Source organism: Triturus cristatus, chromosome 9 (genome assembly GCF_964204655.1).
Source record: "Triturus cristatus chromosome 9, aTriCri1.1, whole genome shotgun sequence".
NCBI classification, from domain to species: Eukaryota; Metazoa; Chordata; class Amphibia; order Caudata; family Salamandridae; genus Triturus; species Triturus cristatus.
In genome coordinates this window covers 516,963,432-516,989,645 of record NC_140592.1, presented here as the reverse complement: position 1 = coordinate 516,989,645, position 26,214 = coordinate 516,963,432, and the positions used below count along the sequence as shown (strand labels likewise).

General features: G+C 45.7%; 1 protein-coding gene across 1 annotated transcript in view; it reads left to right on the top strand.

The window, feature by feature from the left end:
* The window catches only part of CCS (copper chaperone for superoxide dismutase), an 884,312-nt gene that overhangs the window by 70,215 nt on the left and 787,883 nt on the right, over positions 1-26,214 (top strand). Inside the window, exon 2 of the mRNA XM_085625499.1 lies at positions 6,927-6,999. Coding sequence (XP_085481625.1) covers positions 6,927-6,999 — 73 coding nt within the window. The remainder of the gene's footprint in view (positions 1-6,926; positions 7,000-26,214) is intronic.

Below are 26,214 nucleotides of genomic sequence, written 5' to 3'. Positions count from 1 at the left end.
ACATTTTCAAGTGAACCACCACCATCGCCCCCAAACTCTGCCGCACCATCAACTGCTCTATCGAGTCTGGCAGCTTCCCTGAAGACTGGAAACACGCAGAGTTCAACCCCTGCTGAAAAAACCCTCTGCCGACCTGACGGACCTCAAGAATTACAGATCAATCTCTCTGCTCCCCTTCCCAGCCAAAGTCATCAAGAAGGCCATCAATGCCCAACTCACCCAATTCGTCGAAACAACCACACCATGGACCCCTCCCAATCAGGCTTCAGAAGCAACCACAGCACCGAGACTGCACTCCTCGCTGCAACAGACGAAACATACACTCTCCTCAACTAAGGCAAAACAGTAGCCCTCATCCTCCTGGACCTCGCTGCCGCCTTCGACACTGTCTCCCACCATGCCCTCTGCACGAGACTCCACGACGCCGGCATCCACTGCAAAGTCTTAGAGTGGATTCTCTCCTTCTTCACTGACTGAATCCAGAGAGTCACGCTCCCACAGTTCTCCTCAGAACATATAGAGATCAGCTGCAGAGTTCCTCATGGCTCCTCTCTGGGTTCCACCAACTTCAAGATCTACATGGCCCCGCTTGCAGTCATCGTCATAAACTACGGACTCAACATCGTCTCCTACGCTAATGTCACTCAGCTGATTCTCTTCTTCACTGACGAACCTACAGCCGCTAAGAGCAACTTTGACAACGGGATGAAGGCAGTCACCGCCTGGATAAAGGACAGCTGCCTCAAACTCAAGTCCGACAAAACCAAAGTGCTCATCCTGGGCACCACTCCCCTGCCTGGGCGACTCCTGGTGGCCCGCCGTGCTCGGAACCCCCCCCCCCCCCCACATCCACTGACTACACATGCAACCTCAGCATCATCCTCGATTCCTCGCTCTCAATTAACCGCCAAATCCATGCCATCTCATCCTCCTGCTTCCATACATTCCGCCTGCTTGTGAAGATTTTCAAGTGGATCACCACCAAGTCTAGGAGAATGGTCACCAAAGGTGCTCGTCAGTAGTAAGCTCGACTAGAGCAACGCACTCTACTCCTGCACCACCCAAAAACTCCAAAAGAAATTGCTGAGCATCCCGAACACCTATGCCAGACTTATCCTGGACATCTCTCCAACGCAGCCATTACTCTGGTCACCTGAGAGACCTACACTGGCTCCAGATCAACAAAAGAATCACTTTCAAGCTCCGCACACACGCCTACAAAGCCCTCCACAACACTGGACCTGCATGCCTGAACTACTGCCTCTCCTCCTACACACCCACCAGACATCTCCGCTTTGCCCATCTTGTCCTGGGCACTATACCACAAATCCACAAATCTCAGTCTGAGGAAGGTCCTTCTCCTACCTGGCTGCGTAGACCTGGAACTCTCTACCTCTACATCTCAGGCAATCACCTTCACTGCCTCAATTCAGGAAGGACCTCCAGAACTGGGTCTTCGACTGAACTGCAGAACCCCCTACTTCAGCACCTTAAGACTTTAACAGGTGATTAGCCATGCTCCATAAGAACCCTGATTGATTGACCGATTGTCAAGTTTGTCTCTTTTATGGACAGTTTGGACCTTCCGATTAACTTTGCAGAATCATACATTATGGTAGTTGGCCCTCGGTCCACTAGTTCAAAAACTTTCAAGGTGGGGAGTCATACATTGGCAAAAGTTCCAGCTTTTTCATATCTTGGGTGTTATTCGATGTAAACATGATTTGGAAACCCTTTTTTGGTGGAAGGAGATGTGATCTAGTCAAGGCCACAGGGGCAGTAGCTAGTTTTGTGCAGAGGTTGGAATCATGGTCACCCGACACCTTAGTTAAGCTTTACCAGGTTAAGTGTTTTTCCGAAGGCTCCATAAGGCAGTGAGGTATGGGGCTATAAAACGGCTGATAAGATCCAGCTGGCAGAAAATATGTTTCTAAGATGCATTCCGCAGGTTCCTCAAAGTACCCCGACCGTCTCTGTTCATGAGGACCTTGGTGTAAGATACATTAGAGAAATCGTTGCACTCAGGCCCTTGCTTTGCTGGATCAGGATTTGGACCGGGGAGGGCTCCCAGCTAAACACACGGATTCTGTCTGATTGTTTGTCCCTTGGCCACACACAGAGAATCCCTTGGATTGCGTATGTGAAGGTAGTTTTTACCAGCATGGGTAGGGATGACATATTCTGTAACTATTATTCCATGCGCCCCCTGGAGCTTAAATGAGTTTGAGTTTGAGTTTTAAAATACTTGTAAAGCGCTCGTACACCTGCGGTTTCTTGGCGCTACTGCTAACCAGATCCAGGGCTAAAAAAACGGGGGAGACTGCTGGGGATTTAATCAAAGGATTTTGTGAACAAATGTGCTTTGAGATGTTTGCGAAATTGCGGGTACAGGGTGATGGATCGCAGATCCAGGGGAAGGGAGTTCCAGAGGATCGGGGCAAGGGTAGCAAATTTCGAACCTCCCCACTTCTTTGTCCGGTAGCGTGGGATAGTGAGGAGGGACTGGGAGGACGAGCGGAGTTTCCTAGTGGGTACATAGGGGGTGATCTCTGAGGAGATAAATGCTGGAGCCAGGTCCAGTCGGGCCAAGAAGGTGATGGAGGCGAGCTTGAATTGGATTCGGGCTCGCACAGGGAGCCAGTGCAGGGATTTCAAGAGGGGGGAGGAACGGTGAAATTTGGGAAGATTGAAGACCAGGCGGGCCGCCTGGTTTTGTATCTGCTGCAAACGCCGTAAACTATATGCAGGGATACCTGCATATAGGGCGTTGCCGTAGTCCAGGCGGGACACCACCATGGCTAAGGTGATGAGTTTGAGAGCTGGGAAGGTGAAGAAACGGGACACCCTGCGTATAGTGCGCAGTGAAAGGAAAGAGGAAGATACCACAGAGCTAACCTGGGAGTGAAGGGTGAGTTGAGAGTTGAGTTTTATGCCGAGGGTTTTAACAGAGGTAGAGGGTTCCAGAGAGGGGCCAAGAGAAGGGGGCCAGAAGAGAGGGGACCAGGGGCTGGATGAACCACCCGTCAACACCAGCTCGGTCTTGTCGGGGTTGAGTTTAAGGTGATTGTGGTTCATCCAGTCCCGGATGTGGAGCATGACAGATTGAAAATTAAGGACAGAAGAGGGGGAAGAGGAAAGGTTGAAGACCAGCTGGAGGTCATCCGCATAATTAAATACGGCGACCTCCATTTGTTGAAGAGAAAAGATAAGAGGGGCAATATAGAGATTGAACAAGAGGGGGGAAAGGGAGGAGCCTTGGGGATCCCCGCACTGGACTTTTCGGACGTCCGCTGTAAAATCACCCAGGCGAACGGCCTGGGTGCGGTCGCTCAGGAAGGATGATAGCCAGACCAAGGCGGTCCCTCCGATCCCGGCAGCCCTGGCACGGGAAAGCAAGATGGTATGATCCACCGTGTCAAAGGCGGCTGAGAGATCGAGGAGCACAAGGGCCTGACGCCGGTTAGTATCCATACCCTCCCTGAGGTTGTCCAAGACCGAAATAACAACGGACTCTGTGGAGTGTGCGGGGCGGAAGCCGGCCTGGCGGGGAGCGAGAGCTCCATGAGTCTCTACAAAGGAGCTCAAAGCGCCGGTGACATGGCGCTCGAGCACCTTTGCCAGAAAAGGTAAGAGGGAGATGGGGCGGAAATTGGCAGGGACAGAGGGGTCTGCCCCAGGTTTTTTTAGAATCGGCACAATAACCGCAGACTTCAAGGGGGAAGGAACCACACCTTTAGCCAGAGAACTGTTAAGGAGGTGAAGGGGAGGATCCGGACAGGAAACAAAGATGTGACGGAGAATGTGAGCAGGACAGGGGTCGAGTGGAGAGCCAGATTTAACCAAAGGTACCAAGGGAGACAGGGCTTCCGTAGATATGGGGGCGAGGGCAGTGAGTTGTCCCTTGGGAGGGGGGCATTGGGGGTCAACAAAGGAGGGAGAAGGGGGCGGGATGTTAGCTTTAATAGTAGAAATTTTATGGATGAAGTAGTTGTTGAGGGAGTGGCAGAGTTCCTCGGAGGGGGCGGGCTTCAAAGTTGTTCTGTCAGAGAACGCCAGGTTATGGACAATCGTGAAAATCTCCTTAGGCTGGTTTTCTGCAGCAAGGATTTTGGAGGAGAAGTAGGCGGTGTTGGCCACCAAGATGTCTTTTTTGTACTGGGTAAGGATGTTGGTATACTCCAGTCTTAAAGTGGGGCAATAACTTCTCCTCCAAGCCCGCTCCGCGCGGCGTACAGTAAGTTTGGTGGCCTTAAGCTCTGCGTTGAACCACCGGTTGGCATCCTTGTAACGCTTGGAAGTAATACGTTTGAGCCGGGCAACAGAGTCACTGCCAGCGGAGAGCCACTGATCTATGGCCTCAACCTGGGAGAGAGTAGAGAGGCCCTGCAGGGAAGGGAGGGAAGTGATAAGAAGGGAGGAAAGGTCTTCCGGGTTGACACGGCCCCATGCTCGAACCCAGATGTTTTTGAGGCGAGGGGGTTTGGCTGGGGGGTGAATGGGTAGGGAAAAAGAGATAAGGTGGTGGTCGGACCAAGTGCAAGGCGAAATAGAGAGGGATTCCACGGGACAGTTTAGGGACCAGATCTGGTCAAGCGTGTGACCCTTGATGTGGGTGGGGGAGTGGACATGGGGGGTGAAGTTGAGGGATTGGAGGGTTTCAGAGAATTCCTTAGAGGACGAACATTCAGCTGGGTCGGAAGGCCAGAAGTTGAAGTCGCCTAGGAGTAGGATAGAAGAGTTATTAACTGTAATGGTAGCCAGGACTTCCAAGAAGTCAGAAAGGAACTGTAAAGGGGATTGAGGAGGACGGTAGGTGAGAAAACAGGTCAGAGGGGGAGTAATGGACGTAGTGCGAATAACCAAGTATTCGGTGGTCGCGATATCAGGCAGGGACAGAATTTGAAAGGGGAGATCGGTGCATGCGATGACCGCCACGCCGCCTCCAGCTCTGCCGGGAGGGCGATCAGCCCGAAGGGCGTAGTAGGAGGCCTGTAAAGTGGCTAATAGGGCGGGGAGGGAGTCGTCGCTGAACCAGGTCTCCGTTAGGAAAAGAAGATCAGGGGCTTGAAGATCCAGCAGGACTGAGAGTTCATGTGCATGGGCGACTGCTGACCGAGTGTTGAGATAGAACACCGTGAGGGATTTAGGGGTAGTGGGAGGGGTGATGCTACTGGACGAGAGAGAGGGGTCAACTGTGGGAAGGGGGATGTGGGAAGGAGCGGCAGGAGAAAGACCAAGAGAGAGGATGCGGGAACAGGTGGAGGTAGCGATGGGCCAGGGTCCCTGGAGCTTGTGTAGTTGGTCCGGGGAATAGGTGGTGAGCGGGGCAGAGTGACGCGCCCCTAGCCCCGGACAGTCGCGGACGGGCGCAGACGGGCTTGCCTTAGGCGCGCCTTCGGCGCGCAAACGGCGCTCCCGCTGCGCTTGTCCGCTGCGCTTCCTGTGCATGCACATTTGTATAACAGTAGGGGGCGTGGCCTGTAGGGGGCGTTGTCAGCGCGCACGCCTGTGCTGATGGCGGCCGCTCGAGAAATGCCAAGCGCGAGCAGAGACAAGATCGTCTGTGCGCTGCAGAAGATGTCAGGTAGTGGCGCTTTGCAAACACAGAGAGAGAGTAAGTGACACCACACAATGTTACAAGAATTAAAAGCAGTTGTGATTTTAAAAAGCAATTTCAGCAAGGTCCTCGTACCTCCAGCTCCCGGCTTTACGCCTCAGGACTTGGAAAGCAATCTACCCAGCGCTAGCGATTCAGCGCTTAAGTAGGAAGGGTAAGAGGGGCGTGGCCTGTAGAGGGCGTGGCCTGTAGGGGGCGTTGTCAGCGCGCACGCCTGTGCTGATGGCGGCCGCTCGAGAAATGCCAAGCGCGAGCAGAGACAAGATCGTCTGTGTGCTGCAGAAGATGTCAGGTAGTGGCGCTTTGCAAACACAGAGAGAGAGTAAGTGACACCACACAATGTTACAAGAATTAAAAGCAGTTGTGATTTTAAAAAGCAATTTCAGCAAGGTCCTCGTACCTCCAGCTCCCGGCTTTTCGCCACAGGACTGGGAAAGCAATCTAAAATAATATGCCCCCACGATGGAGCACGCAGGCTCTCTTGACCATGCAATGGGTGAGGGATTTGTTTTTCAAACGTGTTGTACTGCAACAAGAACAAACAAAGCTGGTGAAACCCAGCTGCGGCTCCTCTGCTAAGGCAGAGGAGCGTCACCCCACTGCTCTGCAAGCAGTTTAAAAGGTAAAGCTAAAATGATAACTAATGTTATGATTTTAGTATTCCTTCCTGCTTAGCACATGCTGTTAAGACCTGTAGAGGGTATGGAGCTCTATCTTTCTCTTGTACTTAACAAGAGGGATACATTGTGGTGGTGAGATTCAGGTTTAATTTGCTGTACCATCTTTTGGCCTCCGTTAGTGGATGGTCTCACCTGGGAACTCTAGAGCTCTGTGGTTGTGACAATATTGCTGCACCAGACACCTTACATTTTGTGCTTTCTGTAAATATTTTAGCATGCACAAGAAGCAGTCTTTCCTACCGTTACTGAAAGTGGTTTATTTCTCACAAGCTCGTCTGACATGTATTTGCAGTTCCTGACGAATGAACATGTGTTATTTGGAGTTTAATGCTTTTTACCTGCAGCCTTGAGCTCAAGGCGATCTAGACCCGATTAACCTCGTTGTTGTAGGTGAGGATTTTTTTCTTTTACTTCTGTTTTTTTAGAAATTCTTTTGTTTTTTTGTTGGTGAGGATTTTTAATGTAATGTATTGTCAACACAATTTTATCTTTACATTTTTGATGGTATTATAATAATACATTCTTATTTGTTTTTACAGTTTTATGAAGTTTGTTTAAAGATTGTATACTCTTATATGGTTATATATACAACCAATTAAAGATTTATATGCTGCTTCATTTCTTTTAAGCTGGAGTTTGCAGTGCAGATGACCTGCCAGAGTTGTGTCCAAGCTGTTGAACGATGCCTCGAAGGAGTCCAAGGTATGCCGCCTGGGGGAAAAGGGCAACTCTTACAGGGTTTGAGGCTGTTCCTTCCCTTGTATCAAAAAGATTCACGCTGCATCAGCGCACTAGGAGCGCTGGGCAGGAATTCATAAAAGTAATCTGAGACATTTTTATTTCATTTCGAAAATCTTTATTCGGCTAAATAATAGCCATAAAAGAGCAAAGAAAGTCATTATTTCACACAAAAAAAAACATCTGAGTCAAAATCCTAACCTACGGTTTTCGATATTCACAAAGGGCATTTAGGAGTAGTAAAGTTAGGATCCCTAACTTTACTACTCCTAAATGCCCTTGTGAATACCGAAAGTCGTAAAATTAGGATTTCGTCTCAGATTACTTTTGTGAATGGGGCCGCTGTTCCTACTTTGTAAATATGTAATCCAATACAAGGTAGACGCCTTCGTTTATGTAGTGCTTCAGTGTGCCAGTGGCGCTGCTAATGCTGTGTTCTCATTCAAACATATGCTAGACAATGTCAACATCCTTTGAATTCGTTAATGTACCAGGCCGTGAAATAGAGTTTACACTGCGAAGCTTCAGATGTTTTGTTACAATCTATAACTGGTTTTGGCTCGCTTACTTTATTTTGTGTATGCTGAGCAATTTTTTAGAAGAGCAGCAATCCGGAGATTTAATTGCACGTTTCGGTTTCTGGACCGTAAGGGTCCAATTTTGAATGATTTATACTCTAGTAGATTATTAAGATAAAGCAATGTTGCCCAATCATTTTTGTTCCTTTTAGGTCGGCAGGGTGTAGGTTTGACGGCAATCGGCATGTCGGTAATAAAAATAGAAAAATATTGATTCAGTTCAAGTGCTACGGATATTTGTAGTGTCATCTCGCTATGCAAAAGTCTTCTAAAATTAGCCCTACTGTCAAAAGACCTGCCAAGCATGCAATATGTGTTTTTATTTGTGATGTTCTACTTAATACAATGCTTTACGTTTCTTAAAACTTTTAACCCAAAATTATTTAGAATATGAAAGATCTTGAATAATTTTGTAAAACTATTCGTACTGCTCTATATTTGCTCCAACGACATTGCACAACACTTACATACATTCTTAACGATTGTTTACGATTGCCCTTTACCTTGTTGTCTAAGGATGCGTGTAGCTCAGTTGATGCTGCAGCGATAATATGATTGGTTGGTCAAAAAAAGCTCTACATTATCTCTGCACCACAGATATGTGAATTTAATTGTAATACATACCATTTTAGAATTACTTTACCAGCAATAGTGATTTTATAAGATAAATGGCATGTTTCTGTAAGGCAAGTAGATTCCTATAATAAAATGCAATAAAGTTTGTGAAAAAAAAAGAAAAACAGCAATAGTGATTGTAGATATTATTGGCACCTCAAGGGCAATAAATTGACAGGGATGGATATATTTTCCAGTTTTGGTACCTCACCGAAACAGAAAATCAACGGGTTAGCTAGTATTAAAAAAAAAACACAATGTTTCAATGCTATAATGCTATAAGGGGGTCTGTCACTGATTAAAAACTTAGTGAGCCTGGAATGGTTTCTTCAGTCTTGGTAACAGACTTGTGTGATTGGAAAATCACACCTCTAGTTCTATATGTGTCTGTGGTATTTGGGGGGGGGGAGAGGGGGGGAACCAAGAGCTCTGTTGTGACTTAAGAGAATTAGATAAACTACAGTTAGGAATATGGGTAATTGCAGTGGCAGTCAGGAAGAACACAGTTAGAGCGGCTATCCTCCTAGCTCTGTTTGTAATTGTGTTTATATAGTGCTTACTGACCCTTATTAGGCGTTAAAGCACTTTACAGCGAATAGCACACTACTCCGGAACCCCACGTTAGTGGTTAATCCAGTGGTTAAAGGTTGGTTATTGCGATTAGTCATGTGCTCTCCCAAAACAACATTGTATGCATTTACTCAAGTCACGTTGTGATGAATTATAATAATACCAGTTAGGTGTGATCTGTAATGGAGTCTATGTGGTTTCAGGTGAATGGTGGGTGTGATGGATAGGCCGGGGGAGATTAGATAATGTTAGGTTGCAGGGATCAGGTTTTAAAGCAAGAGAGGTTGTGATCTATGAAATGAGGTGTCTGCCTTTTGCAGAATAACAATAGGAGCAAATAACTCAGACAAGCATGAGACTGAGAGGACTTACACTCACAAATAGAAAGCATGCAGAGGATGGAAGGTAACAAGAGGGTCACTCTGAAGAAAGAGAGGAGAGGAATCAAGCCTAAAGGAATCAAGTGTAATCCAGTCAAGTTACTTTTTTTGCATGCAGGGTTTTAGGAGTATAGTGGAATGAGGCTTTCTGAGACAACAAGCAGTCTAAGGATGTAAGCTGTAGAAAGCAATCTGTGGATGTAAGCTGTTAAAAGAAAACATTATGCATAGTAAACATGCAAATTCGAGTATACACATCACTTAAGCATTGAGTGTAGCCTGCTGTGTGCCAACCCTAGTTTGGAGTATGTCAACTTTGGTACAGGGTCTGTATGCTGCACAATGCCAAAGTATAGTTGATAAACCTTCCATGAATTGGGGACATATCTTCAAAATTATCGCTTCCTGGATATAAGGCCCTACTTCTGATATTGAATAATCAAAGGCACTCCTAGTCACACATCTAAGCAGTGTCTTTCTTTTACTTATCTCCTTTCTTGCGTTTCTTGTCTTCCATGTGTTATTAGTCCTTATCTTGCTCCTTTTCTCTGAGGATTGGTTGTGGAGTTTAAAAATTACAGTGTCTATAGCGCATGGGACCTAATGATAAAAATACTTTTATTTAAGAAATATTCTGAACAAGAACCGGTGGATAAGGTATGCATTTACTTGCTTTACTCCAATAACAGTTTAAAGACACTTATATTTACATAGTAAACCACCTCTCCAGCAACACCAGGGGAGGAACTACAAACTATATAGGCATTTACAAATCGCATGACACTTGCTCCCACAAATGGGGTTCTGTCCGAGTCAGTGCGCTTCCTTTCTTTGCTGCTCAGCAACCAGTTAAGTTTTTTATTTTAATTCTTTATAACATTTTGTGTGCTTACTGCCATAGTTTGTATTCTGTTTTGCTTTATTTCTGCCTTTTTATGTAATAGTTATGTGGTATTAACAATTGTTATGGATATTTCTCTACACCTTGGGTGCTGCCATATGAACTTGCCGGAGGTGACTTAAGACCAGATGCGCCAAGTCATTGTCTCTTCTGAGTACTGTGTGTCCTTATCGAGGGTAAGCAATGTTTAGTGCTTAACCGGTGCTCTATCAAAGACACCGTGCCATGAGGCACTATTTTGGGAGGCATCTTGTATCACTGTATGGTACTCGGGGACCATGTTGCTCCCAACATTTTGTGGGCATTAATCAATGCATGAGCAGCACCCTTAATCTCCATGCACATAGCTTTTTCTGCCCCAGATGTTCTCAATTCAAGCATATGACCCCTGCAGTCCGTTATTGCAGACCTGCTTCTCTTCACTTTTTGGCCCAAGGTGGTTTCTCTTCGCTCCACTATTACTGACTCAGACCTTTACAGGTGGCCCGTATGAACTCGCACGCATACTAGTTTTGTTTGTTCTTGGTCACTCAAAGGGGGAATTTTCATTTTGATTGGCATTCTGTTTTTCTGGCTCTTTCTTCACTATTCAAACTATTGGAGGCTAGACACAGATTAAACAAGTGATTTCCTGTTCAGCTTGTTTACCCCAGGTATATAAAATGGGTGGTCTTAAATGTGACGAAGGGGAGGGCTTCAGCCGCCCTGATGCAAGAAGAGTATTTTGAGGAGTAAGCGACCTCAGATTCTTTGGGTCCAGAGTTCACTGGGGCCATAAATGAGTGTTTCCAACATTTTCTTACGAAGATGATTATGGCTATCATGAGGACTGTGGAAAAATAGTTGTACCAGTTTTTGGCTATCTGGTCACCTCCGAAACAACAACAATCCTTGGGTCTAGGTTATCTGCACTGAAGGACAAAGACAAAAAAAGCAAAAAAAAGCCACTGAGAGTAAACCTGCGGTACTAGCTGGGGGAGAAATCCCTTTACGACGAAATCCCTCACCCACCTATGGTGGCATGCTTCATTATTTGGGATTCTCCTCCCAGAGGAAAAACCTAGTTCCTGTGAGGGCTACAACCCTCTCGCTGAGAGGGAGGAGCACAGGGATGTCTTTATATCTGCTCTAGCTTGGATTGACTAAATCCACCAGATGATATCTGTAGTGTGGGTGAGGACTCAGCGCAAAGAAAGGAAAAACGTGAGTGAAGTGATGATAAAACTAACTAGGGAGAACTAAATAGTTGCTTTATTTGTAAGTTCTTGCTGCCATGATTAAAAAACAGTATAAGTAACAAGGGAACCCGGTAAAGGTAGCTAAGGACCACGGGTGAATTCGTAATTTTGTTAACAATAGTCCCTAGCGTAATCTTGGTTAGGAAAACTAATTCTGCATAGACTTCAATGAGACCTATGTGAGTTCCTCCTGGGTCCAGCCGGACAGAGGAGCATTTAATCTTGAATATCAAAAATTTATAATAGTGAAGACTGATGAAACAAGGGCACAATCCTGTACCGAGTTTTCAACAGAGAGGACAGAGGAAGATCAAGAAATTAGAGAAAGAAATATACAAAGTAATAACAGGCAAAGAGGCTTTGGAGCGATCATGGGGGCTTACAAAACAATAATCAACTTAAAGTAAGCTCTACCCAATAGTCTCCACAATACATTTACATATTCGGTACAATGTGGAACTATTATAACAAGTCGACGTGACGTTTCGATCCCTAGCTCCTAGTATAATGGGATCATCATCAGGACTATAGGATATTTCAAAAATTGCCTGGTTCGATTTATAAAGCCTGTGGACGTTAATTGAAGGAAGGAATGTGAGAATAAAATACATAAAATCAGCATAGGGTATGATAGTACTCAAAAACAAGACAACAGTCAAACGGCAATTGTGTGCTCAGGAGTAGTGCCGCATGCGACGGAGGTGATGGAAGTAATAAGTGACGGTGCCATAATTTATGGCAGTGATGGAGTATCAGCGCGAAGATTTCGTGATGGATGATATCATGCTGGGGGTTGTTCCGCAAGAATCGGTTGCTTGAAGGAGTGCCCGGTGTTGGGCAAGAATTGTGAGTTCATTACTCAAACCTTAGGAACAATGAAGGAAGGTTCATGCGTTGGTGCGGCAATTGGTGTGCAAAGCTGTGGTCGTGCTATGATGAAGTGCGCGGCAAGGGAAAGGACGTGCCAATTGCATAGCCTGGATGTTTATAGAGGAAATGATAATTACCTAAAGGGGGTAATTGTGTCAAGGTCTGACACCAATTGAAGTATTGTGTGTTCCGCTCTGGTGGGAAGGCGGACGTCTAACGAGGCGGCGGGATAGTTCAGCCTGGTTGTTGGATCTGTAAATAAGTCAAGTATTAGGAGGTGCCTAGGTGGGTGACCGGTTAGGAGACAGTCAACGGACGAGGTCATGCTTACCAATTGGTAGTTGGGGGGGGAAAATAGAAGAACCACGCTTGATGGTGGGAGCGCGTCTGGTGCGATGTCTGGGCGGCAGCTAGATAGACTGTCTGTGGTGCATCGAGGGTTAATAAACTAACCGTGGATTGCTCAACATCGGTATTATTTCTGTAAAAAAGTCACATGTTAGAAGGTGCCTGGGACGGTGACCGGACAAGAGACAGTCAAATGTGGAGGTCAGGCTTACCATGTTGGTAGTTAAGGGGTAACCCGCTTTTGATCCATACGGGAGCGCGTCTGAGGCGATGTCGAAGCGGCAGCTAGATAGGCTGTCCGTGATGCATCGGAGGCTAAATGGGGCAGGAAAATTAAAATCAAAAGGCTATAGAATGCACTGAACGAAAGGCTAGTGTCAGGAGTTGCTTGTGTGAAGGGCCGGCCCATGACTGGTCAGGGAGAGAATTTTAAAATGCTTACCGCAATAGGAGGTTGTGGCGACACGCGTGCTTCGAAAAGGATGGCGAAGCGCATCTAGTGCAGTATTCAAGCGGCAGCGGCAAGGGCTGTCCGCGTTCCTAGTTGGAGCTAAATAGAGGCGAAGGCTCATTAGTTAATGGGAATTGGGGCGGTGGGTAGCAGGGGTTGTGCGGGCTTAGCGCTTACCTCGTCCGAGTCTCGCAGCCACAATGAAGCATCCGAGTCAACCGGCAATGGGGACTGGGCTGGAGGCTACGATGTTTGGTATTAATAGAAACAAAGGTGAAAATAAAGGTAGGACAGTGTCGGGATGGTGCAAAAAACGGCGTGAGTGTGGGGGCCATTTTGGAGTGGGGAAAGAAGTGATCATGTGACTTGATAAAGCTTTGAGACATAAGCATTAACAGTTAATTATCAGTCACATTGGTTATAAAAACATGGTAAAAATGCAGAACAATTATAATTAGTGAACAATTAGCATGTAAATTGTATGTTTTTGGTTGTTTTGTAGAACAATTCAGTTTCAGCCATTTGAAGGGTGTACACAGAGGGAATGTCTCTTTGTGAATAAAGTTTTAAAGGAGCGTTGTCCAATCTTCTGACCTGTTCAGGCCTTTTCTAATTGAATCGTAGGTGATGATTGCTTCAAGTTCCTCTTTGTTTAAGATCTGGGCCATGTTGCCCCCACGTTGTGGTAGTTTCAGCACTTTCAACACTGTCCAGCGAATATCATCCTCATTGTGATTGGCCTCTCCGAAATGATCGACGAGTGGCGCATTTGGAGTCTTGCACCGGATTCGGCTTTTGTGTTGACAAATTCTCGTTTTTACTCTTTGTGTTGTTTGGCCAATATAGACCTTTTGGCATGGACACATGATGAGGTAGATTACATTCGCAGTGTTACAGTTGGAAAAAGAGTTGCTGAGTGAAGTGATGTTATTAAACGTGAAACTTTTACCTTCCATTGAAAAAACACAAACATTACAATTTCTGCATTTGAAATGCCCTAGAATGGGCGGAAGGCCCCAAGTTCCCTCTAGAATGGAAGTATTGACAGTAGAGGGTAGAGCAGCACGGATCAGGTGTTCCTTTAGATTTTTGTTCTTTTTGAAGGCAAAAGGTGGTTTGTCTAATGTGAGTGTTCCTACGTTCAAAATTGGCCAGTGGTGGAGCATCATTTTTCTCAGTTTATTAGAAACTGGCGAAAAAGTAGTTACACAAGCTATTCTTTGTGTTTCTTTTTTGGGTTTGGGGGTCAGCAGGATTTCCCTTGGACAATACCATGCACGTTTAGAGGCATTCTTCACGATTCTCTTTGGGTAGCCTCTTGCTTTCAATTTTGAGGAGAGGTAATTTGCTTCTCTGAAATAGTTGGTTTTGCAAGAGCAATTTCTCCTTATTCTAAGGAACTGAGAGTAGGGCAAGGAGTCTCTGAGGGCCCTTGGGTGATTACTGGTGTAATTCAGTAGGGTGTTCCGCTCTGTCGGTTTGCGGTACAACCGTGTGAGTAATTCACCTTCAGAGTGGAAGATTGAAAGATCTAGGAAGGCAATAGATTCTTTGTCAGTCGTGACAGTGAATGATAGACCTGAACAGTTATTATTCATCCAATGTACAAAAGAATTTAAGGACTCCGTGTTCTCTTGCCAGATTATGAAGATGTCGTCTATATATCTGCGCCAGAAGCAAATGCACGGAAAGAAAGGATTTGAATCAGTGAGGATGACATTGGATTCTAGTTGGTCCATAAACAATACTGCCAGATTCGGGGCAAAAATTGCACCCATTGGGGTACCTTTGATTTGTTGGTAGTAGGTGTTGTTAAAAAGAAAGAAATTACGTGTGAGGCAGATTTCAAGGAGTTGTAAAATGAAAGTAGTTGGAACGGCATGGGGACGTGGTCTTAAGTCAAGGATCTTTTTTATTGCCAACAGGGCAGTTGTCTGTGGTATGTTGGTATATAGTGATTCAACATCCATAGTACATAATGTTTCAGATGCAGGATTGTACAGATGGTGTTCAATGAGATTGATCATTGCCATTGAATCCCTAACATAGCATTGTGTATTGGGAAAAAATTATTTGATGAAGAAGTCTACATATGCACCTAGTGGTTCTAGGATTGAACCGCAGGCTGAAACAATGGGACGGCCTGGGGGGTTAGTTTTGTTTTTGTGGATTTTGGGGAGTGTGTATATGACTGGGGTGCGTGGTGTTTTTACATTTAGAAAGGTGAATTCTTTTTTGGAAAGAAACCCAGTGCGGAGGCCCTCTGTGGTTATCTTCTGAATTAATTCCTGAATCTCTTTGGTGGGATTTTTTGCCAGTAACAAGTAGTGATCTTTATTGTCCAACTGTCGTTGTATTTCAGCTATGTAGGCTGCCTTTTCCTGAAGGACTATACCACCACCTTTGTCTGCACTTTTGATGATTAGCGAGTCATTCTCTTTGAGTTGACCGATTGCCAATTTTTCTTTCAAATGTAATATTGAAAGGAATGAAATGTTTGTTGTTTTGAATAATGGCAAGATCTTTTAGGACCATTTTTTCAAAGGTGATTATTTCAGAGGGGATCATTCCAGCCGAGGGTGAGAAAGTGGATGGTGGACGGAAGGGAGTGTTTCGAATTTGTTCTGGGGTGGGGTGTAGCTGGAAAAAGGCTTGGAGGCGAATACGCCTAAAAAATCTGAGAAGTTCTGTATGTAATTCCATAATGTTGGGTGGCACTGTAGGGACAAATGATAAGCCTTTTTTGAGGAGGGAAAGTTCGTCTGTGGCAAGTAAATGGCTTGATAGGTTGAAGATGGGAATGGTATCAATGTATTGGGTGGGAGGATGATTGCTGGTTACCATTGGTAGAAGTTGTTGCGAGTCCTGCGTTCTCCCGGCGGGTTGTACCACCTTTGGTTTCTCTTGCCCCTTCCTCGTTGTGGGGGGTCTTGGTGGCCTCTGGCTAAAAAAGGCGGTTGGTGGGCGCCTCCACGTGTTGTGGTGCTGGTGCCTACACCTGGGTCGGAACTGTCAGATGATTCTGCTGATGTTTCCGAAAACCCTACAAGATTTTGACGTCTGTTGTATCTGCCCCAGGGGCGATTGTTTTGATATGTGCCGTAAGATCTATTGGTATAGAAGTCTTTGTGTAAATAAGGATAGGTAGCCTCTATGTTATAGGATCTAACATCTTTTTTGATTTTATTTGACTTCCTATTTTGCTCAATTCTATGAAAGTCTGATACAGTTTTCTCAATCTGTTCTAGTAATTTCTTTGCCTCCGAAGTGGCTCTTTTTCCAACTGTAACACTGCGAATGTAATCTACCTCATCATGTGTCCATGCCAAAAGGTCTATATTGGCCAAACAACACAAAGAGTAAAAACGAGAATTTGTCAACACAGAAGCCGAATCCGGTGCAAGACTCCAAATGCGCCACTCGTCGATCATTTCGGAGAGGCCAATCACAATGAGGATGATATTCGCTGGACAGTGTTGAAAGTGCTGAAACTACCACAACGTGGGGGCAACATGGCCCAGATCTTAAACAAAGAGGAACTTAAAGCAATCATCACCTACGATTCAATTAGAAAAGGCCTGAACAGGTCAGAAGATTGGACAACGCTCCTTTAAAACTTTATTCACAAAGAGACATTCCCTCTGTGTACACCCTTCAAATGGCTGAAACTGAATTGTTCTACAAAACAACCAAAAACATACAATTTACATGCTAATTGTTCACTAATTAAAATTGTTCTGCATTTTTACCATGTTTTTATAACCAATGTGACTGATAATTAACTGTTAATGCTTATGTCTCAAAGCTTTATCAAGTCACATGATCACTTCTTTCCCCACTCCAAAATGGCCCCCACACTCACGCCGTTTTTTGCACCATCCCGACACTGAGCAATCCACGGTTAGTTTATTAACCCTCGATGCACCACAGACAGTCTATCTAGCTGCCGCCCAGACATCGCACCAGACGTGCTCCCACCATCAAGCGTGGTTCTTCTATTCCCCCCCCCCCCCCCCAACTACCAATTGGTAAGCATGACCTCATCTGTTGACTGTCTCCTAACCGGTCACCCACCTAGGCACCTCCTAATACTTGACTTATTTACAGATCCAACAACCAGGCTGAACTATCCCGCCGCCTCGTTAGACGTCCGCCTTCCCACCAGAGCGGAACACTCAATACTTCCATTGGTGTCAGACCTTGACACAATTACCCCCTTTAGGTAATTATCATTTCCTCTATAAACATCCAGGCTATGCAATTGGCACGTCCTTTCCCTTGCCGCGCACTTCATCATAGCACGACCGCAGCTTTGCACACCAATTGCCGCACCAACGCATGAACCTTCCTTCATTGTTCCTAAGGTTTATTGAGTAATGAACTCACAATTCTTGCCCAACACCAGGCACTCCTTCAAGCAACCGTTCCTTGCGGAACAACCCCCAGGATGATATCATCCATCACGAAATCTTCGCGCTGATACTCCATCACTGCCATAAATTATGGCACCGTCACTTATTACTTCCATCAACTCCGTCGCATGCGGCACTACTCCTGAGCACACAATTGCCGTTTGACTGTTGTCTTGTTTTTGAGTACTATCATACCCTATGCTGATTTTATGTATTTTATTTTCCCCTTCCTTCCTTCAATTAACGTCCACAGGCTTTATAAATCAAACCAGGCAATTTTTGAAATATCCTATAGTCCTGATGATGATCCCATTATACTAGGAGCTAGGGATCGAAACGTCACGTCGACTTGTTATAATAGTTCCACATTGTACCGAATATGTAAATGTATTGTGGAGACTATTGGGTAGAGCTTACTTTAAGTTGATTATTGTTTTGTAAGCCCCCATGATCGCTCCAAAGCCTCTTTGCCTGTTATTACTTTGTATATTTCTTTCTCTAATTTCTTGATCTTCCTCTTTCCTCTCTGTTGAAAACTCGGTACAGGATTGTGCCCTTGTTTCATCAGTCTTCACTATTATAAATTTTTGATATTCAAGATTAAATGCTCCTCTGTCCGGCTGGACCCAGGAGGAACTCACATAGGTCTCATTGAAGTCTATGCAGAATTAGTTTTCCTAACCAAGATTACGCTAGGGACTATTGTTAACAAAATTATGATTAAAAAACAGTGCACTTGCGGCATGGATTTAAATCGCATATGTGGAATGACATTATATGGTCAACATGTTTCAGCCGTGAAGCCCCCATCTTGGACAAGGCTTTCTTCAGGACCTCGACGATGCTGCTGCTAAGTGAGTTAGTGTAGCAAAAGAGTAATAAAACAGGGAACCAGAAATACTTGCAATTCCTTTTCGGCAAAAGGTAATAGTACCTAGTGAGGGTAGAAACAAAGAATACAATCAGAGGCTTTATAACGAACAAACGAAAAACAACAGATAACAAAGCAGGTGGGATCAAAAGATGCCTCAACCTACATAATGCACTACTTGCGTGTCTATGCAAAATAGTGTCAAAAATACATGCTTACCCGTAACAACTGGGTCTGCTGCTAACCTCACCTAACGACAGCTATGGGGAGGGGCACCGCTCTATGGAAAGAATATAGAGTGACGTGACTGGCGGAAAAACTGGGCAGGAAACTCCAAAGAAGAGTACAGGGCAGCCATGAGAACTTATAAAGTGGCGCGCAATGCCACCAAAGCGGCCTACCTTGAAAATAGGATAAAATCATCAACCAATTCTTCAAGGGAAACCTATAAAATTCTCAAAGAGCTGCTCAAAGTTCCAGTATCTCCAGAACCCTCAGAGGGGAGTACGGACCGCTGTAACCTTCTGGCCCAGTACTTTGACCAGAAAATTCAAAACATCATAGCCGGCCTCCCCGTGTCCCGTCAGAGCCTGCCCTTGGGGGAGAGCCGTCTGGCCACTGATAGAGCCGTGCTGGACAAGTTTGCCCCGATCACCAGGGAAGCTTTCTGTAAAGAGTTGGCCGCGCAAAAAAGTGGCTCTCCGACGGATCCCATGCCTATGTACATCCTAAAGCAGTTTATGGATGTCATAGCGGGACCGGCAGTAGATCTACTCAATGCTTCCTTTGCCGCCGCCAAGGTCCCCCCCAGTTGGAAGCAGGCTATAGTAAAAGCCCTGCTAAAAAAAGCGGGGCTTGATCCCACCGATTTGTCCAACTTTCGGCCAATCTCCTTACTGCCAGGGATGGGAAAGATTGCTGAGAAATGGGTTAACCGGCAACTCTCGTCCTTTTTGGAATCTAACGAGTTGTTACGGCACACCCAGACTGGCTTTCGGCCCGGTCAAGGCACTGACTCGGCGCTGATCACCATGGTAGAAGAGGGCAGGTGCATCTTAGATTCAGGAGGATCAGCAGCCCTGGTCCTCCTGGATCTGAGCGCGGCATTTGATACGGTGGATCATAAGATCTTGATCCACCGGTTGGAGGAGCTGGGAGTAAGAGGCCTGGCGCTCACCTGGCTAATGTCATTCTTGAGTGATCGAACATATCAAGTGTGCGAGGGCAACTATAGATCAGTGCCCACCCCCCTTCAGTGTGGTGTCCCGCAGGGCTCTTCACTGAGCCCTACGCTTTTTAACGTCTACATGGCCCCACTGGAGGGGGAGGTCGCACCCTTTGGAGTGAAACTCGCAACGTACGCGGATGACACCCAATTGATTGTTTCGCTCTCGCTCGCAGAAAGCCATGGTGAGAAGTTTGCCGCCTGCCTTACCAACATCATGGCATGGATGGCCGACTCAAGACTCAAGCTTAATGCCTCCAAAACCGAGGTGATGTTGCTGGGAAATCTCTGCACCTCCCTCCCCAAATGTATGTGGCCGACTTGTTTAGGAGATCCTCCGACCCCGAAGGGATCCATAAAAAGTCTCGGCGTCTGGCTGGAACCGGAGCTGTCGATGCACACTCAGGCGAAAATAACTGCAGGGTGTTGCTATGGGCTGCTCCGCTCAATACGGAAAGTTATGCCCTTACTCCCATTAGACTCTAGGAAATTGCTGGTACAGGGCCTTATTCTGTCAAGACTGGATTATAACAACGCCCTTTTCCTGGCTGCACCGGAATACACCTTGAACGTGCTCCAGAGGGCGCAGAATGCAGCTGCAAGACTGCTGACGAACACACCTAGAAGAACGTCAGCAAAACCGGCCTTGAAAGCGCTCCATTGGCTGCCCATAAGAGCGAGAGTGAAATTCAAAGCGCTCTGTACAGTGTTCAGAGTCCTCCAAGGCACAGGCCCTCCGATCCTCAGAGATCTGATCCGCCCTTACAAATCAGTACGAACGCTCCGCTCTGGCGAGGAAAACCTGGTAGCTATCCCGAGAGCAAAAAGAACAAGGACCGGAGGACGCCGCTTTTCAATAAACGCGGGTCAGCTATGGAACTCCCTCCCAACATCCATGAGGAAAGAACCTAGCTTGACCAGATTCCGAAAATCCCTTAAAACGTTCCTTTTCCCCCAGAATGACTAACATCTCTGGATACGGCTCAGAGGAGGTCTGTCTGTGTGTACACGTAGCGCTGGGACGCTCAAGGGCAGCCATGCGCTTTAGAAATTCTTTTTCATTTCATTTCATTTCATAGAGTGTGCTTCCTTCTGTCAAATTTGATAATCTTTATAAGTCTAAACACCACATGTTAATTGTCATGGCAGACAAAAATTGCAAAGGGAAGAAAAGACAAATCTAATCGAAAATCATTATTTACTAGTGGATACAACAACCACCCACTTGGTCAATATACCAGGGTGCATTGCTAAGCCAAAGTAGTCTGTGGTTTTAGGAAACCTAGGGGGAGCAGTCCCCAAGGCTTCTACTACCAAGCTGGTGTTAAAAGTGGTGTATATATAGTTAAAAAAAAGGGAAAACTAAACCCATACAGACTAGTTGTTGAGACCGGTTTAAAAGAACAAAAGAAAGTATAAAAGAAAGGCTCTCCCTACCGGTGCACACAATAATAACACAGAGGGACTACGTATTGAGTCCTTGGTATAGCATATGCATTCTATCAAGCGGCAAAATTTGAACTGCAGAACATTAGTGAGGCTTAGGTCTCTAAAGGGGCAAGCACAGCCAAAAAGCAGCGAAAACTCGAGTGAAACGATATATCGACGACGTTTTCGTTGTCTTTAGAGGTCCCCCATTTACCATCATTGAGTTCAAGGAGTGGCTCAATACCCGGAACGATTTTTTGAGATTCACCTGTGAATACAGTAACAGCAGCTTACCTTTTTTTAGATATCTGGATCTCCCCAACAGATGGTGGTCTGGGCACTTAACTGTACAGGAAGCCCATATCCAGGAACTCGCTTCTATCGTACAAAAGTTATCACCCCAAAAGCTCTATGTGATAATTTACCGTCTGGGCAATTCCTTCGGATTAAAAGAAACTGTTCCCCGTCTTCCAAATATCGGGTACATGCCCAGGATCTGGCCCGCCAGTTTGATGCAAGGAACTACCCTAAGAAATTGATTAAGAGATCAAAGAAACGTGCAGGCAACAACAACAGGGAAACACTCATTGAACAAAGTGGCCCTAAAGTAGATGACTCTAGGCTCACATGTGTTAACACTTTTTGTAGTTTTTCAAATAAGATCAAAAAGAGCATTCTTTCCAATTGGAAGACAACTTGCCTGTATGGGTCTAGTTTTCCCTTTTTTTTTTTTACTATATATACCACTTTTAACACCAGTTTGGTAGTAGAAGCCTTGGGGACTGCTCCCCCTAGGTTTCCTAAAACCACAGACTACTTTGGCTTAGCAATGCACTCTGGTATATTGACGAAGTGGGTGGTTGTTGTATCCACTAGTAAATAATGATTTTCGATTAGATTTGTCTTTTCTTCCCTTTGCAATTTTTGTCTGCCCTGACAATTAACATGTGGTGTTCAGACTTTATATAAAGATTAGCAAATTTGACAGAAGCACACTCTATAATCTTTCCATAGAGCGGTGCCCCTCCCCTGAGCTGTCCCCAGGTGAGGTTAGCAGCAGACCCAGTTGTTACGGGTAAGCATGTATTTTTGACACTATTTTGCATAGACACACAAGTGGTGCATTATGTAGGTTGAGGCATCTTTTGATCCCGCCTGCTTTATCTGTTGTTTTTTGCTTGTCCGTTACAAGGCCTCTGTTGTATTCTTTGTTTCTACCCTCACTAGGTACTATTACCTTTTGCAGAAAAGGAACCTCAAGTATTTCTGGTTCCCTGTTTTCTAACTCTTTTGTTACACTAACTAACTTAGCAGCAGCATCTTCGAGGTCCTGAAGAAAGCCTTGCCCGAGATAGGGGCTTCACGGCTGAAACATGATGACCATATTTTGTCATTCCACACATGCGGTTTAAATCCATGCCGCAGGTGCACTGTTTTTTAATCCTGGCAGCGAGAACTTACAAATAAAGCAACTATTTAGTTCTCCCTAGTTAGTTTTATCATCACTTCACTTACCTTTTTCCTTTCTTTGCGCTGCGTCCTCACCCACACTGCAGATACCATTTGGTGGATTTAGTAAATCCAAGCTAGAGCAGATATAAAAACATCCCTGTGCTCCTCCCTCTCAGCGAGGGGGTTGTAGCCCTCAAAGGAACTAGGTTTTTCCTCTGGGAGGAGAATCCCAAATGATGAAGCATGCCACCATAGGTGGGTGAGGGATTTCGTCCTAAAGGGATTTCTCCCCCAGCTAGTGCCGCTGGGTTACTCTCAGTGGCTTTTTTTTTGTCTTTTGTCCTTCAGTGCAGATAACCTAGACCCAAAGATTTTTGTTGTTTCTTATTGTTTAATTGGGGATGTAATCCTTTGCAGGTCTATAAATTCTTTCCCTAGGACCCTCCTTTCATCTGTTTTGTTTTTTGAGTATCTGGTCACCTCCACCACCAGAGAAAAGAAATGACTGCAGGTTCTACTTCAGTCATTCCTTCAAACAGCCCCCGCCCATCAAATGACTACAAGGGGCCCAAGTATAGCCTGTCCTCAAGAGAAGCTTAAGAAGCCTTTGTGTCTGCTCCTCAGGCAACCATAGCTTCAGCCTCCACACAGGATACCAGTCACCTCTGTCCAAGTCACACATTGGTATCTTTGGCTAAGGATGGTCTGTTTGCCTGATGTGGGTGAAGACGAGAGCGATTTATTGGAGGATTGAGACCACCATCTAAAAGGGTCCATGGACTGGCAGCCGTCTGGGAAGGAAAAAGATGCAGGCTGAATATAGACTCAAACAAGAAAACATTACATCTGGAGGCCTGAAGGCGAGCCTTATGGAAGGTGTGAAGGACCCCTTTAGTCTAGATGAACTATGTTGCCTTCGGTCCTCAGTGTGGTCCCTTTTTCCAAAGTAGCTTTTTCAGTCACAGCTTCATAAGACTTCAGGTGAGGAAGTTATTAACTGCTTGGGATGGAGCAGCTCAGATCTGCTTGTTAAAATGTAAAATGTGATTCTCTCATTTTTTGATTAAGCTATGCCTCATCCATTTCTCACCCCTGCTCTGCTTTCAGTCTGGCTCTATCCTTGACACCGCATCTGTATAAACATGAGTAAAGAATCTAGATTGGGGCATTAAAGGCTGTGTATACATGCAGAGTCCGCGCAAAAGAATAACTGGCGTCTGCAGGGGTTTTTTCAGACAGTGGTAAAGCCTCAAGTAAAGTTTGCTCTGATAGCATATCTTGTTGTGCAGCTTCAGGACGGGACAGTTATTCAAGGCATCAAGGATGTTGATTCTTACCGATTGTTTCATTTGTGTGATCTGTCCAAAGCTCTATTTACCTTCGGGCGTCCCTTGTTTGTGATCTTTGCTATAAAAGACCATGTAACCATTGTTCGGTGTGCTCTCTCCTTGTGTATCTCTATGGTGCTTGTCGGACGGAGCCCCATTCATGAATGCTAATTAAATGACCTATGGTTTGTACTTCGCTCCAGTTTCGATTCTTCCTTACTGGTTAAGAACCCATGGACTAAAAGGTGACCCTGGACCAGTGGGTTATTAATAATCCACTTCCACAATTGCCGCCCAACGTGGGGCCCCATCAAGGGCTTGCAGTCGGACCAGGGGAGGAGATCGGGTCGGTAAGACGAACTTCGTTGAGGGTCGCTCCACCTGAAGAGACTAGTGTTTCTTGTGGTCCAAGGTGATTTTTCAGCTCTCTGACTCTGATCTACCTGGCGGCTGTTGGACTTGACTGGGGCCCTCGGACGGTCATTCTTTTGGATCAGGGAAGATCGACAGGTGGGAGTTGAAGACTACACATAAGGTAAATCTGTATTGAACCGGTTCATTTGGTTAGAATTTGTTTTGTATTTGTCTTGGCATTTGTGTGGTATCCGTTCGGAATCTGCTTGGAATTTTGGAATTTAGAATCTGTTTTGGAACTTGCTATTTGTTTTGACTAACATTTTTTTCTTACAGGTAATGGGAGAATATTTTTTATTTCTCTCTGTTTATAAGTTTTTTATATCTTATATAACATGCCTGTGATTAGCACTCTTTGGAAGTTTTGTTGTTGCTGCTGCTGCGATAAGCAGAGCATGTTGGAAGCAAGTCAGCCGGCAGAAGGTACGTCAAATTTTGAGATGTACATCAAATATGGTATTTGTCCCATCATGTATAATGCATAGTGGAACAAATATACAAAAGGGGATCCCCAGTTGCAATGGCCATTAGAGGGAACAATGGACCCTCACAAACTCGAGTATCTATAGAAACGATTGTTTTTAAAGAAAGTTAGGCCAGCTATGTTTGACAGTTTGCGTATGTGGAGGAAAGAAGTGAAGGAGCGGCAGCTCAAGGCAGAGAAGGTACAAAGGAAACAGGAAAGGAAGACAGTATCAGAAGTATAAGGAATTGAAGGATAAGGCAGTTCAGGAGAAAAAGGAATGTTTAGATAGAGAGCATAGATTATTAATATCTAAGGAATATATAGTTAGACCCACAGTAGCAGTTCAGGTCCACCAAGAGGATGTGGATTCAGACATTGATGGACTATTGATCGAACTACCCCCACCCCCATATATACCCTTAACACCTCTTCCCCCTCGACCAGTAAATGTTGTTCCCCCTTTACCTCCGGTTCCACATCCTTTGCCCGCAGTTGTCCAGCTTCCTATTTGCCAACTAGTACCGGTACATCCTCTATCCCCCTCCATCCCAGGCCACTGCGCCCCCATCCCAAGCCACTGCGCCCCCATCCCAGGCTACTGCACCCGAAATGACTGATGATCCTGTACTTTCTGTATCTGTCTTGACCCCTCAAATTCTTTGTTCTACTGTATCTCAATCGCGTCAGGATGTGTTAAGATTGATGGTATTAAATTGGTTGAGTGATGTAGAAATGGAGGTAGGAGAAATGATAGATCAGATACAGGATTTTTCTGAGGGTGAGCTTCTTTGTCTCATAAATAAGCGTTCAAGGCATATGAGCTGCAGATCACACACTTAGCATAGATCGCCATCTGGTATTGGGCCCGGATGTTTGCACTTGTTTTTGTCCTGGAAAAGTCTTTGGAATTCACGGGATAGGTGACTCCTCCTTTGGACTATAGTGCGCATGGACATCGGCTCCATCCTCAGATTGTTTTTTTCCTCCATCGGGTTCGGATGTGTTTGTCGCACTCCAGTTTGGAACCGTTACCGATTCCACTTCGACGCGCAATCCTTCACCCTTTCGACGGTATTGTCTCGATCGCAAACCCTAATCGTCGCCCATCTCTCCAAATCGAAGTCCTTGATTCTGGTCGTCTATGAAGGCCTTCGGGCCTACCTGGGCCTTGGCTTCTGGCTCATGGAAAGGACGCCGTTCAAGAAGTGTCCTGAATGTGGGTCGAAGTTTGCCCACACCAAGCTGCATGAGGTGTGCAACCTCTACCTTTCACCAGAGCACGAGGCCAGAAACTGTCCAGCTTGTGCCTCTTCTGCACTCCAGTAAGACCATTCGGGACCAACGCGCTCGAAGAACCATGGCTCGCTCGTCGACATCAATCCCCGACGACATCTTTCAAGAGGGCGTCGACGTGCCGGAGCGAGAGCGGGTCGAAGAAGGCCTCGTCAGCGCCTCAGAAGCCGATTACTCCGACGTTGAAGAGATCACTCCAGCGCAGCGGGTCATAAGTAAGAACGTTGACCCCGACCCCCTCCCTACACCATCGAAAAAGGCTTCGGTCACACCTTCGCCCTCGGGCCCAGGTGCACACTGAGAGACTGCTTCCCATGCCCCACCCTCGGGCCCGGCAAA